The sequence below is a fragment of the Argiope bruennichi genome, chromosome 6, assembly GCF_947563725.1.
Source record: "Argiope bruennichi chromosome 6, qqArgBrue1.1, whole genome shotgun sequence".
Classification (NCBI taxonomy): Eukaryota; Metazoa; Arthropoda; class Arachnida; order Araneae; family Araneidae; genus Argiope; species Argiope bruennichi.
The window spans coordinates 9,184,618-9,200,339 of record NC_079156.1 but is presented as its reverse complement, the minus strand read 5'-3'; the positions used below and the strand labels follow the sequence as shown (position 1 = coordinate 9,200,339).

General features: G+C 28.4%; 1 protein-coding gene across 6 annotated transcripts in view; it reads left to right on the top strand.

The window, feature by feature from the left end:
- The window catches only part of LOC129971045 (uncharacterized), a 183,808-nt gene extending 168,289 nt beyond the window's left edge, over nucleotides 1-15,519 (top strand). For 3 of the 6 annotated variants that reach the window (XR_008784748.1, XR_008784750.1, XR_008784749.1), the window contains exons 17-19: nucleotides 5,238-5,347; nucleotides 7,654-7,750; nucleotides 15,379-15,512. Coding sequence is in view for 1 of the 6 variants with exons in the window: in XM_056084512.1 (XP_055940487.1) it covers nucleotides 5,238-5,347; nucleotides 15,379-15,382 (114 nt within the window). In the remaining 5 variants the exon portion in view is untranslated. Of the gene's footprint in view, nucleotides 1-5,237; nucleotides 5,348-7,653; nucleotides 7,751-9,504; nucleotides 10,802-15,378 lie in introns of those variants that run through there. The other 3 variants (XR_008784751.1, XM_056084512.1, XR_008784752.1) reach the window with 3 other exon arrangements.
- The last annotated feature ends 203 nt before the right edge of the window (nucleotides 15,520-15,722 follow it).

Genomic DNA, 15,722 nt, shown 5'->3' with positions numbered 1-15,722 from the left:
TATTGAGCTTTTGAGTTTCCGTCTTCATGTGTTAGAAGGTTCGCCCAAATTTGGTCGCTTTTGAGTGTTGATTGTACACCAAATTTTATCTTTAGAGCTTTTTGGTTTTTAAATCATATTCTCAGACAGAATGTCATGATTCCAAAACTTATCTTCTCTGTGTCTTCGAGAATCAGCCATAATATATAAAGGACGAAATGATGCTTTATATATTTTACTTCATGTACCGTCTGCTAAGAAAATACATCATAAATGCATGTATAAACAATTGAACCTCAAGAATCTACTGTAACTCCGAACGTCAGAAAAAGCAGAAAACGATAACTTTAAAATTGGATGTGTGGACGAAATTTAGCTTATAGATTTGTCATAAGAATTGTATCAGATTTCGAATTGTGATTATGGGAATGCAGTGATATTGAGCCATGAAATTCGAGGTATGATCCCTCCAGCAGCCTTGTAGATATACATCAAATTTTGAATCAATTAAAACTCAACGTTCTCTACTACAAGTACGAATCCTGCTGGTGTGGTGTGGAAGTTTGGAGAGATGAGTTCCAGATCCGGTGTGTCCTCATCATCTAACGCAGTTCAAAATTACTAGGTCTGTCCCAAAATATTCCTAGTGTTGCTTAAAACGCTACGTTAATATAATTAAACTTAACTAAATTACAAGCACGAAAGGCGTCATATTTATTTTTAAGTGAAAGAAAGCGCGTGGGAGACAGGCGTCTTTTGGATTAGTAGCAGAAATCTGTTTAATTGTATTGATGAATAAATAGATGGCAATAAAATAATCTATTAAAAGCGAAAATAAGGATTTCTGCTCAAAACTGATAGAAACTTTGAAATGGCTCCTTTACTAGAGAGTGAAATTTCCTTTCACTTTTTCTTTTCAGAAAATGGTAAAATCTAATCATTACGCATTCCCCCCCCCCCCCCTCCACACAAGCAGAATCACAGAAATTCTTCCGAAAGGATTTAAGATTCTTAAAGGATTAAAGCTTCCTCCTTCGTGCATGTGTAAATAAAAGCCATTTATCGCAACTTAATCCGGCAAAGCATTACCCAAAATGCCATTTTGTAACACTTAAACTCTTTGCATTAAAATCAAGAAGTAACACTTGAAACCCTTAATACTTTGAAATCACTGCAGTAACAGTTTCGTAGATGAAAGATACGAAGGAGAATTGTTTGACGTCAGCTGTTATCGTATATCTATTTATTTGATTGTGCTTTTCTAAGATTGATAGCTTAGAACCCAGTTGTAATAGAAAAGATGGAATTTTTCAACAAAAAATTTATTTATATTATTTCAAAATTTAATATCTAGAGCTTAATCATATTTTTATTCTAACAATTACTGTGCATCTATTCGTACAAATGTATTTAATATGTAAGCGTTTTTATTTCAATTCTCATGTTCCCTGTTTGTAACGAGGGAGTATTTAAATCTATTTTGATATATATATATATATATATATATATATATATATATATATATATATATATATATATTAAATCCAAAAGATTTAATTCTAAAAGATACAAATATAAATCAACTTGAGGCTACCTTTCTAGATTTAAAAATCGAAATTGCTAATGATAAAACAATAGTTGGTATATACGATAAAAGGGATGATTTCAACTTTAAAATAACAAAACTATGTAACTACCATTCCAATCTAAACTCTAAAATTTTCAAAAATCTTATTTTCTCACAAGTTAACAGGATCAAAAGGGTTTGCAATAATAAAAATTCTTATATTGAAGCATCAAATATCCTCCTTAAAAATTTAATTAAAAATGATTTTCCTAGAAATTACTGTAATGTCAATTTTTTAATTAAACAAGGTATGGTTTGGGATTAATCTTTTGGCTTAAATAAAAATAGAAATTTACTTGCATATTGGATCACTCAATAGATGGCGCTGGGTGCCTACCTCTGTTTACATAATTTACCGTTAACTTTCAAAAACAGGAAATCACAATCGATTGTTTAAAGTTTCGTTCACTGTTGGATGGTATGTCTTGGCCTTTTCGTTTTTAATTTTAATTTTAATTTTAATGCTGTTTTTGTTTTTATTGTTATTGTTTTTATTGTATTTTTACTTTGTGGTTTTTTTCTAATTTGTTATTTTGTATTTCCTTTCTGTTAAAATGGTATATCTCTTGAGCATAATTTCGGGGGATTTTCGGGTCACGAGGAATCATTATTAGACTTAATGTCTGTATGTCCTCACAGAAAAAATCCCTTTATTTGAATCCCTGCCTGAGGGTGACCCTTGAAAAAGTCTTCAGGCCGGATTCTTTTTTAATATTTTTTAATAATTTTTTTGGTTTAATTTTTATTTGGTTTTTGTTTTTCCTATTAACTTGATTCTAATACTTTTGTATATATATATATATATATATATATATATATATATATATATATATATATATATATATATATATATATATATATATATATATATATATATATATATATAAGCACATAATTTTTCAATAAGGCAGTTTCGAAGACAATGAAGAGACTTTCGATTTTTTGACGTCGTTTTATTTCATATTTCATTCCGGGGTGGCACGCATTATGTACAAGCAGAAGCGACGAGCACACACACAACACAGAACGACACAGAGCGAATTGAGGAAAAGCTCATGAAAATTTTATCCCTGGTCTTATATAACATGAGATATTGATAGAGAAAATATTTCTTCACAGTGCTTAAATACAATGAGACTTCGGTAGGGATTTTCGCTACATGCGCCAAACCTGGCAAGGGAAACACATGGATCTTTTAAAAAAAGAATTGGTTTAGATCAGCAATTTTTATCCTTTCACTCGGAGCGTGGGAACCGCTGACTAAAGCATTTTACAAAGCTTCTCTTGAATTAATTAAATAGAAAAAGTGGAATGGGATTGGGAAATAAGAGAATAATGAAGTTAATATGAGCTAAATTGAGCTAAAAATTAAGAAATTAATTAAGTTTAAATTAGAGTTTTATACATATATTAGAATTTTGGATTGGAACGGATTTTGGAATCTTTTTTAAAGTATTCACGGAATGTTTTTTCTCCAGGCGTCTTTTATAGCAAACACAAGATCCTATTTGCATTGATATTAGATACCATTTTTATAAACTTCGAGGGTTAAAAGGTCCCATAAATTTTCGGTTGGATTCAGATCGGGACTCCTCACTGGCCAATCAAGTAAATTTACAGAATTAGTTTCTACTCAGAGTATTGTACTTTTTGAAAAGTGCATTGAAGCATTCTCCTGCTGAAAGATCTGAAGTAATTTGCAGCAGTTTAAGTAACAAATTCTCTTCTAGAATATAGTCATATTTGTCAGAGTTTATTTTATTGTTGATAAAAACTATTGGAGTGATTTCATCTGATGCAAAAGCACCCCAAATCATTATTTAGCCGTCACCATATTGACGTTTGGAAAACACTTCGTTTGTCGTTCGCAGATCATACCAAAAATAACGAAAGCCATATTTTTTTCATCAGAAAAAATTTATATCAGTCCATTTTTGACTGAAAGAAATGGATTTTTTTGGCAAATTCAATCCTTCTTCTCGTGTCGATTTGAAAAGGGGAACGTGACATTGATTTTCTTTAAAAAACGTGAGACTACTTTTTCATTTGAAAATATTTTAAACAGTCTTTGAAGAGCATAGTGAATACAAATTTTGTCTAACTTCATTTGCAATTTCTTTTTCAGTCATTCTTTTCTGTTGCCGAGTAAAACTTTCTGTAATCCAGTTCGTTTTTTTCATGCCATACATTCTAGGAATTTTTAGAAAATTGTAAACTAACGTTTTAAATCTCTAGATTTTTTTCGATATTTCCAATCCACTTAATGTATATTCTCCAAAAGCAACAGTTATCTCTATTTCAGATGAGTTCAGACTCAGAAAGATGAGTTTTTTTTGGGGGGGGGGGAATTGTTAAAAAATCACAAAGAAATTAGATGAATACAAAATTTATTTCACAAACCAGTCTTTATAGTCAGGATTATTATTTTGTATTTTCAAATATAGAAATTTTGAAATAATTGTGAAAGAAAAAACAATGTCCTTATACTTTTTTTCAATATAATTGTATTTAAAACTCGAAATGTAAATTTAAACATATTTATATTTGGAAGTTTTAATTAATTTACACGAAAAGTAATTTAATTTTATTCCCATTTTTACATCAAACATGTTCCCATGTTTCTGTAAACAAGACTTCTAGATTTAGCAATTTTTCGCGTATTTTTCGAGCACTATAGAAATTAATTTTGAGAAGTGTCAAATTTTTGTTTTCCTAATATTTTTAGTTATGAATAAAATAATATTAAGAACTAAAATTAAGAGATAATGAAAGTAAAATTATTTCAACACTGTTCTATTAACGTAGTCAGAAGCGGTAAATAATATATTTCTATATGAAATCAAGCAGTAAGATATAGGCTTAAAGAAGTAAACATATATTGTAATCTAGAAATTCTTTGACATTCATTGAATGTCGGAGTGTCAGGCATTTACGGTTTTATTTTTATATCCATATTTTAAGGCGAAAATCCAATTAAAGTAAAAAAATATATAAAATTTTAAAAAAAAGTATTTTTAGAATAGGAATGTTACTAACTAGAATGTTTTGTATTCTTGTCTAATATGAGATATGTACAAATTAGACTAAAAAAATTATAAGATTAATGGAAAAAATTTTCTTTACTTATTCTACGAATTTAAAACACGAATATTAACTTAAAAGTAAATAGATTGTTTTGGTATAATGGTTTGCTTGCTGCATTTGGGAGGAGACTACTTTTATTTCTTTGGAATACTCATTTGTCTATGTCTTTTTTAAGAAACAGTAAAAAAAAATCTTTCAGAAGGAAGTAATTTTCAGATTCTTTATGCCTGGAAATTTCTTGATCCTATTGAGAGGGAAGTGACATAAAAATAGAGGATGTATTAAAAAAATAAAAATAGTTGGAATAAAAATAAATAAATTCGATAAGGTTTATATGTTATTTCTTTTATTTTCTTGTGTGAAAAATTATTCATACCATTCAAATAGAGCATTTTAAATTACGATGAATATTTATACTTATAATGAAGTGATTGTGATGACGCTTTGCTTTAAGTTTTCAGAAGCTTACAAAATTTTTAAAAAAGAATACCACAGCAAAATATTAGACGAAATAAATGGAAAAGTAACTAAGCCATTACTTTTTCAGAAATCTGTGAGAACAGAGTACTTCCATTCCAAGGTGTGTTTCATCACTGGCTTCATCATCACGTTATTTATCATCTTGCAAAACATTTGGAGAATATCGTGGAGAATAAAGTAAGTTTAAGGATTATCATTTTAATCATTTAGTTTACAGTGATTTATTCTAAATTCCGATTTCCGCCCGAGAATTATTTTCAATATTACATCTTACACAGAGACTTTCAAAATCATTTAATATATTAAAGGAAAAGAATTTTGCAGAAACTTATCCTTCTTTCACGAATTTGTCAAAGGATTGATAATAATTCTGGAAACAAGACCTACTCCGAGAATATATTAAATCAGATTTCATATTGGGTGTAAAATTGTTATAAAATATTTTTAAAAAGTTGCATAAATTGTTATTATATTTAGAAAATGGTATTTTTTTACATTTTAACATCCAATTTATTACATCCAATTATGCGCAAAAAGATATTGAAGCTCTCAAACAAACTAGTCTTGTGTTATGTGCAATTTTAAAATGAGTGATTCATATTTGAATCGCTTATTCTGGAAATCCATAACTGGCAAAAAAAAAATTGAAATTCTCTTTATCGTGGCTTCTTGTAGATGATTGTTAGATGTTTCGTTCATTGAGATAATGTTTTGTATACAACAACTTTATGTTTCTTTTTCTATTGCTTGCTTTATTGCAAAAACCTCATAAGTAACATCATTTATTGAATTTCTGCGGTAGTAACATGTAACACGTGACAGTAGCATTGGCGAATTCCTTAAATATAAAAATGTCACTCGGATCGCTTCTGTTTGTTCTCTGTTTTCAAAATTATTTGTGTGTTTTAGCATTTATTTTCTGAATTTGATATCAAATTTTGTTATAACAAGTAAATCGTAATCAGGCGTAGAAAAGAGTTCTGCTAAATGGAGAGTTTAGTAGATATGTGGAACTTCTTCATTCATGGAGACAGGTACAGAAAACTCGTATCAAACAGAATAGCAACTGAATCTATTAAGTAATATACATAAATCTTCATACAGAAAATCTGAAATTATATATAAATTCCAGTGAATCCTCACAAGAATACTTTTAAATAAATTTTTTCATAGACTCATCTTACCATTCGAAATAAAATAAGCAAACATTTTCTGAAATTGAAAAAATAATTATTTGCACAAATCCGTGCATTAAATACCTAAGTGTGAATTAATTCATTTCAGTGCACCATTTTAGAAAATTTGATCGAAGGACACTTGCAATTATAAGAGAATGAACCAGAGTACAACTTTTTATCTTTAAAAATTATTAATATCCCAGTTCCCTGCATGAAAAACTATCCTCAACGAATTAATATAATGCTATAGAAAAGGCATAGAAACATCAAATAAAATGATGCATGGTGGCATAAGATTTGCAACAAATTCAAATGTGACATCATAAAGAAATGCACCTTATAAATATAAAACAAATGTCATGTGCAGAACATTTCATGAATATTCTACTAAATTTCATTCAATACACAAATAATATAGATACTTCATAATTTAATAATTGATTGCTCCAATCTAAATATGAATAGAACAGAAACAGGCCAAAAGAGGAAAATAAATCATTCATATCAATCACCATTAAATTAGCTTTTCATTTCATTACCAGTTAAAATAATTATTCTTAAAACAAAAACATTTTTCTACTAGGATTGAATATCTACCAAAAGTCATTACTGATCTGAAAAACAGATCTCTTTTTGTCAAAATTTAAGAAAATGATATGTCGAAAACTCTTTTATTATTAACAATAACAGAAGATAGAAAATCGCCGTTAGAGCCAAAAGAAGCAGGTGGGAGGGAATCGAGGACCACAACCAGACTTCTACCTTATAAGCAAATAACATCAAAATTTGAAACGAAATTTTATCAACTAATATATTTTTACATATCAAACAAAATGTATGTAATCCATTTCTGACTTTTCCTACTACAATACCTAAAGACAAAATTCGAATTATGAAAAATTCTCCTGACCCATTCCTTTCTAAAATCTGTTCTGATTGCAAAATTTCTACAGAATACAAAAGTACCCAAACTTATTTCCATACCATTTCCATCTCGAATTTTTACAATGCGATTATTCAATACAAAATTTAAAATAATTGAGACTTATTATAATTTTTCTCATATAATTCATGTTACCTGTTCGTAAATTTATTACACTTTTTTTCATATGTTAATACATCATTTTTGGTAAAATAAATTTGTTTAAATATCCTTAAATTACAAACGATAGGATCACATGTTTAAGAGTTCTTGCATGAGGCTGTGTGAGAGACCATCCTCACAATCGTGCTTCTTGCCTGTGAATGAGAAATGACTTTGTTCATCGTTGTGGCTATTCAGTATTTTTCTGTTACTCTTTGCAGGATGAAAATCTTTCTCCTCACATAGACGTGGGTCCGTGTCCCCGCATGCGTTTACCATTTTTAAGATGAAGATAACTGTGATAAAAAAATATTTCAGGTAATATCTCTTTGATGTTCAGAGATAATCTCTCAGATTTTCTCGTTTATGGCAGTTGAAAGAAAAAATTGCGAAAAAATGTCTCATAAGCAATGAGACTTATTCAAGTATCGAAAAATACCACGTATGCAATAATAACGGTTTGAGTGACTCATATTTGGCAATATGTCTGTTAATGAAAGAATAATTTTATATTTCGAGTTGTTGTTTCAGCTCGTTAAAAGTCCATTTAAGTTCAGAAAAACATAAAATTCCTATGAAAATTTAGTAAGTGTGCATAAAAATGTTTCTAAAAAATTAGCATTTAATTGGAATTACAAAATTATATGTAATTTTGTTCCAAAAAATTTATGTTGGGTAATAATAAGAAAATAATAGAAAAAATTAAATTGCCTAGAATATTATGAAATTTTTAATAATTATGTATCTTTAATCTTCGAAATTGAAACTCTGCTATCAATTTGTAAGTTGATTCAGCATGCAACAACAAAGAATTCGACAAATATTCTTACATTTTTTTTCTTAATATTAGCAGCTAACTCTTTTAATACAGAATTATTTTAGAAAAAAAATGTTCTTTAAAAATCTGGTTACTTTTTTGCCTGTGCTGATTAAGATTTTTAAAGAATACAATGAAGAATAATACCTACAATAAAGGATGCAATACCTACAATGACAAAAAAACAAGCTTTGTTCCTATAAAGAAGAAGTCTGTAAAAATCAACTGTTACCGGAATAATTTTAAAAATATCAAAATTCCGAAAAATTATCCCGTCTTTTTATATGAAACATTGTTTATTGATTTCTAATGTTTTTATTCTTTTCTATAAAAAATTATAATATTTCAAGCATTTCTTGCTTATTTACATATTTTAATTTCGAAATTAATAAACTCAAAAGCTTTTCAGTTGCATAGCCACGAAAACTAAAGAGAAATTACAGGAAATTTTCAGAATTTAAAATTGAGTACAAGCATGTCGTTAAAAATGGGGGGCAACAGGCGTTCAGATCTGCAAGGTACTTTTTCAAAATGATTTTTTTAATTAAAATGTTCTACTGCTTTCGGCAGAATTTTTAATTTTCATTCAAAATATTTAATTAGTTCATTTATATGCATTAGATTTTGTTTAGCTTAATTATATTGTAACTCTAGAACATTTTAAATTATTTTTAATTTTAGTCGGCTTTTGTTCATTCAGACCTTGTCTTGTAGGAATATTTTATAAAATGAGCTACTGAATAAATTCCTTTAGGTGATATCCATGACCGTGTCATATTGATCGATGGATGGTTTTAATTTTTTTAAATTTCTAATTGCATAATATATGGTAATGAAAGCTATCTATAAAACATAAGAAAAAAAATTTTTAAATTGCAAATAATTATGATCAAAAAAAAAATCTGTTTTTCAAACGAAATTTTGTCAAAAAAAAACTCATTTTTGCCGTTTCATTAAGTATACTTCTTCTTAAAAAGTGAGTTTTAGAGCTAGGATGCTGATAATTTACCGTTAAATAATTAATTAAAGCAGATTTAAGAATTTTTCAAATCACGATTTTAAAATGCAGATGATTTTTTTTCTCTTCTGTAAACCAATTATAAAGTTTAAAATTGATATTTTACATGCATAGCTACTACAAAATATACTGGTTCTGAGTGGGAATCCACAAAGTTTTAAATCAAGTCTTTAAAAATATGACCATACAATAACAGATTTAAATATACTTGTAGCACCTCTTTTTCTCCTTGAGCAGAGAGCGCACTCTTGTGATGTTTTGCAGAAGACAACCAGTTGAATGGCAGACCTGCACCCTGAGGTCGACTTTTTCCCCATGCTCAACCCTTGCACTAACTCCGAATGCTTTCGGCTAGAAACCCTGGAATCCCTCCGCAATATTGTTCTTTAACCTAATTTTCTATGTGTGTCTGTAGTAATAAGTGTTTGTGAATTTTGTAGGGTAGTTGTGTTTGTGAAGATTAAAAATAGTGCATTTAAAACCGGGCAGTTCCTTATAAAATCACAACACACCACTATTTGCTAATTTTTTTATATTTTCTCTATACATTATCCATTTCATAAATTCTCTCTTTCCCAGAGACCCATTAATATTTCTAAAGAAAAAAAAAGTATTTTAGACGAAACCCTCTGGCTTAGCATGAGAATAATAATATCTATGTAGACTGAACCGCTAATGCTTTTGTAAAAAAGAACTATAATAATATAAACATCTGAGGAAAGATCATTGAAAATGTTCTGGGAGAGTAGAATTCCAGTTATGAGATCGCAACGATTAGGATGGAACGATTAGGAAGAGGAAAACGTGAATAAAATGAGGAAATTAAATAAAAAGAATGTCAGAAAAACTGAGCTGTAATTCATTTCATTCTCCGTTTAGCCAACAGAAAACTAACGACTCTAAACTTTACATAAAATTGAAACTGTCAGTTGAAATTATCTATGAAAGATTACTACCTAAGTATGCAGTAAAATTACATATCTCAAATAATAATAAAACAAAAGTGGCTCACTCTGTGTATTAGTGCTCTTCAAGCCAATACGAGAAAATTTGGCCTATATATATATATATATCGTGAAGAATAAGTATATGCATTGAAGAGATTTTCTTATTTAAAAATTTAAAATTTTTTAATTCATTAAAAATTGAGCTGTATTTTGAAGCTTCTCCACTATAACTTCCGAAACTTTTATGACAAAATTAATTTTTACATAATCTTAAAAATTTTTTTAAAAAGTATATATTTTCAATAATATTTATTATTTTGCCTTATATTTATTTTCTATTTTACATAAATTCTTGAAAAATATTTTCACGACATTTCCTAACAGTTGATTTTCCATCTGTATCTTTACTCGGAGTAAAGATGAGTGTTTTGACATTCCATAGGCTGGACGGTTTGCCCTAGAGCTACTAAACTTGGTGCATTTAAATTTCGAAGAGAGAAAATGTGCATCTCGGAGCAATGTTTTAAAATTCTTATAAAATTAAAAAATTATTAAAATTCCAATTAAAAAATAATATTTAAAAATTTTTTAATTAAAAATTATTTAAATTTTTATGCTCCTTTACGATACCATCCGAAAATTTCACTGTGCAAAAATAATTTTTACATCATTTTACAAAATTTTAAAAGTTATATTTTCATTGATACCAATTCTTAATATATACATTAAAATTCTGCTCTTAATCATTTTTTAAAAACATTGTAAGCATATTATCCAGCAATTTATTTCAAACAAAATAAAAATAAAACTGAAACATCACGAGCAGGTTCTCTTAATAGTATCCTTTTCTATTACCAATGACGACAATGATGGAGAAACCATGCCCTAAAATAAACTTCTGGTTGACAGAAAGCTGTGCAACATGCCAGATGTTCAATAAAATAATTAAAATTTCGCTTAAAAACTAGTCACATTTAAACCATTTCTTTTTGAAATTAAGCCCCCCCCCACGATTTTTTTTAAAGAAAAAGCCTTAAAATTTTCAGTCAGACAACTAGAAGATGTTTATTTCTGTAGATGATAATCATGCGAATATTCAGGATTCCGTACTGATTTTTTTTGCCCGTCTTTATTTGATTTGTAATTACATGTTCTTAAAACCGTCGGATACACGCACTTCTACCTGACGTTTTTAGTAGAAGACCAGCGGATGTGTTTATATGAGTTACGAGTACCACGAGATAATTCTTCTGTTGCTAAAACTTTAATTAAATATTAAACTTTGTTGGCTCTTGACTCCATAATTATTGAAACAATGATACTATGAGAGAAAGCGGAGCTTCGTAGATGTTCTTCGACGTACGTCTGGATGAGTGTCGGAAAAAAAGGCTTTACGGCTTTATTTAGATAATCTTTGAAACTTTCAACTTTTGAGAAACAAACATTTACATCAAATTATTCAGAAGAAAGAGAATTTCAAAATGTAAGAATTATTTGACAGGAGTCGTTTCACGTTTTGAAGTGATTCTTGAATTCAATATGATGAAAGATTGAGGTTCTGCACATTTCATTCATTATTTCAATGGAAATATAAGCAAATGTGTGATCTTCTAATCATTACTTAAAACAATAATAAAATTATTTAATAACATTTAACTCATAAGTATTTCAGTGTTGTATAAAACTATTCACTCAAATGCAGCTGAGTTTTCACTTTGCGAGTATTTTTAGGATAGTTTCAATCTGCGGTTCTCTTCCACTTTCTCTTACACTAAACACAATATTGGCGAGTTTTTGGCTTTGTAACATAGTGAAGAAAACATTCCACTAATTGCATTCAAAATACAATTCAGGTCTATAATATTTCCACGGGAACACTTATTTCTGTCAAAAATTTTGTCTTTTGTCTAAACGTCCCATGCTAGTGTGGATTGAATTAAAGTAAAAATTTAATTGGCTCCTTCTGATATAAACATTTCCAAAGAAGTGATTCGTTCGTCTGCCTTTCCTGGATTCCAATGATCGATTTGGCCATAACAATTAAGCGGATTAAGTGGATTCGTTTGCACTATTTTAAATAATTGCATTTTATGTATAAACTGGAGAACGAAAAGTGCCTCAGCAAGTCATTAAATCTCTAGATTTAATTTTGAATAGAGTGAATTAATCCTCGTTTTGTATAGTGAAATCAAACTTCCATCCTTTGGAAAAACCGATATATTTACTTGGTTCTGAGAAGAACCTGTGAGAAAATATTGGTCTAGGCTTAAAAAACAATTTTAGTCAAAATTCACATTTTTTATTGTTTAATTTTAAATCCCACTTATTTGGGTTTCCAAATCTGTGTTTGTTTTAATTCTACGATAAATAGAAATCAAGATATGTGACTTTTTATAAATCACTTTAGCTGAAAACGAAACCGGAAGTACCAACCGTAAGCTGAATGTTTTTCAACATTTTATCAAATACACGCCTTTCTGAATAATAATTTATTTTATAATATGTTCTAATAGAAAGCCACGCGTACTAGAATACGTTTTGAGTAGCTTTTATGCCGAAATGATTGGCAGTTACATCTGCTTTTGAACATTGTTTAAGTTTACAAAGCAATTTTAGTACAAGCTTACAATGAAAACTTCAAATGAATTTTTTGAAAAATTTGGATTTCGTAAAATATTTCATGCACAAAACATGATATATTAAAAACTTATTAATATATTCCCTTGAAATTTTGCATATACGTTACCTTAAGTGTTCCAAAGACAATGAACTAGGGATATAATTGAACTGAGTAGTTTTGTTTTAAAACTGCCTAATGTAATTTTCAACAATGAATTTTGTGAAATTTTCAATACAGAAATACCCGATTAGCTATAACTTTTTTGAAAATGCATATATTTCTTAAATTCTAGTTCATTCCCTTCACCATAGATGTAAGTACGTTGTATATAAAAATAATTGAATATGTCAGTAGATTTTTTTTATGTAGAGTGTTTTGCTTTTTATTGCAAATTTCACTATTTTTTACCCAAATTGACACATTTTATAGAATCTCAACTATCACAGAATTTCCTGATCAATACATTTCATTATTTGCAATCACATTCCTCCAAAAAATGAACTGAAACAGCTTATTAGAGGGATTTTTCAAAAATTTGCCACCGTAGATAGATATTTATATTTAAAATATACTATTAACATCAAGAAAAGGGTCAAATTTTACATTGTTTTAGGTTAGAAATTAGATTGTATTGTTAAATGATTAGAGATAGCCATTTTTTTCATGCGGTCCATTTTATCCATTTTTTTATCCATTTCATCCATGCTGTCTTTTTTTTTTTTTTTTTTTTTTTTTTTTTGGCGAATTTTAGAGGAGCCGAAGAAAATAGGGAAAAAGTAGAGAAAAGTGAATAGAACAGCATGAGGCATTAAAATAGTATGAATTATATATCGATCAAAATTTAAAACTTAAGATATTTTGTTAAAAAAGCCGTTAAGACAAAGTTTTAAAAAATATTTAATTAATATTTTAGTGACTATTAATCTCGGCGAAGCATCTGCTCGTCATATGTGGTTAATATGATATAAATTATCTTGAATTATTTGAATTTGAAATGTTGTAATGGTAGCATAAAAATTTTTATCAATATCAATTAGTTCAAATAAAATTCATTTTAATTTCACAAAATTTAAGTTATTGTTATATTTATTGAGATTAGTTGAAAATTTGCATTTCATGCTTTAATTTTTATTCATTTCAATAAGTGTAATTAATTATTTAATTTGTAACAATTAGTTTCAAAATTTCCATTTTTAATATACAAGTACAAGACAAACAATCGAATGAGTGCACTCCAAATATCTGAAAAGGTTTGCAAATAAAATCAGAGCATATTTCTTTGATGCATGCCGAAAGAAAAATAATTTGAGGAACATCTTTAAAATGTTTACATTCTTGATTAGCACAGTCTGTTGCAACAGGCTCATGAAACAATCTTTTATGTTAAAATGTATAAAAAAAACATTTATTAAGTAGAAATGTAAATAAGAGCATTATTCAGGAGAAATCTCTTACAAATATAGAACATTAAATGAAAAGCTTAAATTGGCACATATTTTATGAATATTGTTAAGATGATACCATACTCTTGCTTAGCGATAAAAAATTGCTTTTAAAAATTAATAACCTACTCTTATAATTTTTCAGAAAAATAATTCTAAGAAAAAAACTCTATAAAATTATTAATAAATATAAAGGATTAAATGCAAACTAAGTAACAATAATATAAAAAAATAATCTAATCTAATAATTTTTCACTAAGAAAAAAATGGTACAGTCGTTTTGGAGGTTTATTGCAGAACATTGGCCAGAAGACCGGGGCTTTCAGCTGCATTTTAGAAAGGGATAATGGCTTGAGATGAGTGAAATTCCAAGGAGTGAATAAAAACATCTGCAATGTGGAATGCAAAAGTTAAAATGAAATAAAGACGAATGATGATAATAATAATTAAAAATAATTCTAAATGATAGCATACTCCCAAAATTTTTACACTTAAAAAAATTATTTTTTTATCTGTTAAAAAACTATACTTTCATAATTCTTCACTTGGCGATAAAAAAATGCTTTTTAACAAAAAAAGTCGTTAATTGTAGCCATACCGTAACTGAAAATGTTTTCCAAAACGCTTTTATTACGCTTATATTTGCAAAACAATAAAAAGTAAAAAAGGAGTGGATCAATCCTGTTTACTACTAATAAAGGACAAAACTAATATAATTCAAGTAAATATGAAAATAGTCTTAAAAATGCTTTATGTTTTTAAGCATTTTATTTAACTGAAATTATTTCATGCTATTTACAAAAATGGAATTTTATAATCGTTTTTTTATATATATTCTCTTACTGATATGCTACTCATCTGAAGTTCTAAATTTTATTTACTTGTACATTCACGACAAATGATGCTATTTTAATGTTTTTTAAGTCGTCATTTCAGTTAATCCTCATTTAAATTAAATTTCTAACTCATGGTGACAACTCGTTATGAGAATGAGAAACAGTAGATTTCAAGATAAGAAATAATTGAAATAAAAAGTATATTGATAAAAATGTGTTATTAAATCAGTGCATAATTAAATATATTCCTCACTATTTTGTTCCAGATGACTTTCATCCACTCGCATTTTTATTATTTAAAATCATGAAATTCCCTCTTCTGCATCAGAAGTCCTACGAAGCAGTACAAAGCACCGATTCGAAGAGTGCGAGACCGAAGATCGTGAAAAACTTGGCGGCCCTGTGTGCTGGGACCGTGATGCTTTTCACGGCATATGATGCGCTGACCATGCTGCAGAGCACGATGAATCGCAAGGATGGCATCGGGGTCACATCCCAAGCGACTCTGTATGCCTTCTTCTGCGGTTCTGCGGTATTGCTGCCTAAATTCTTTATAAGTAAGTTCGGTAGCAAGAACACATCTGTTGCTGCCATGTTTGCCTATCTTCCT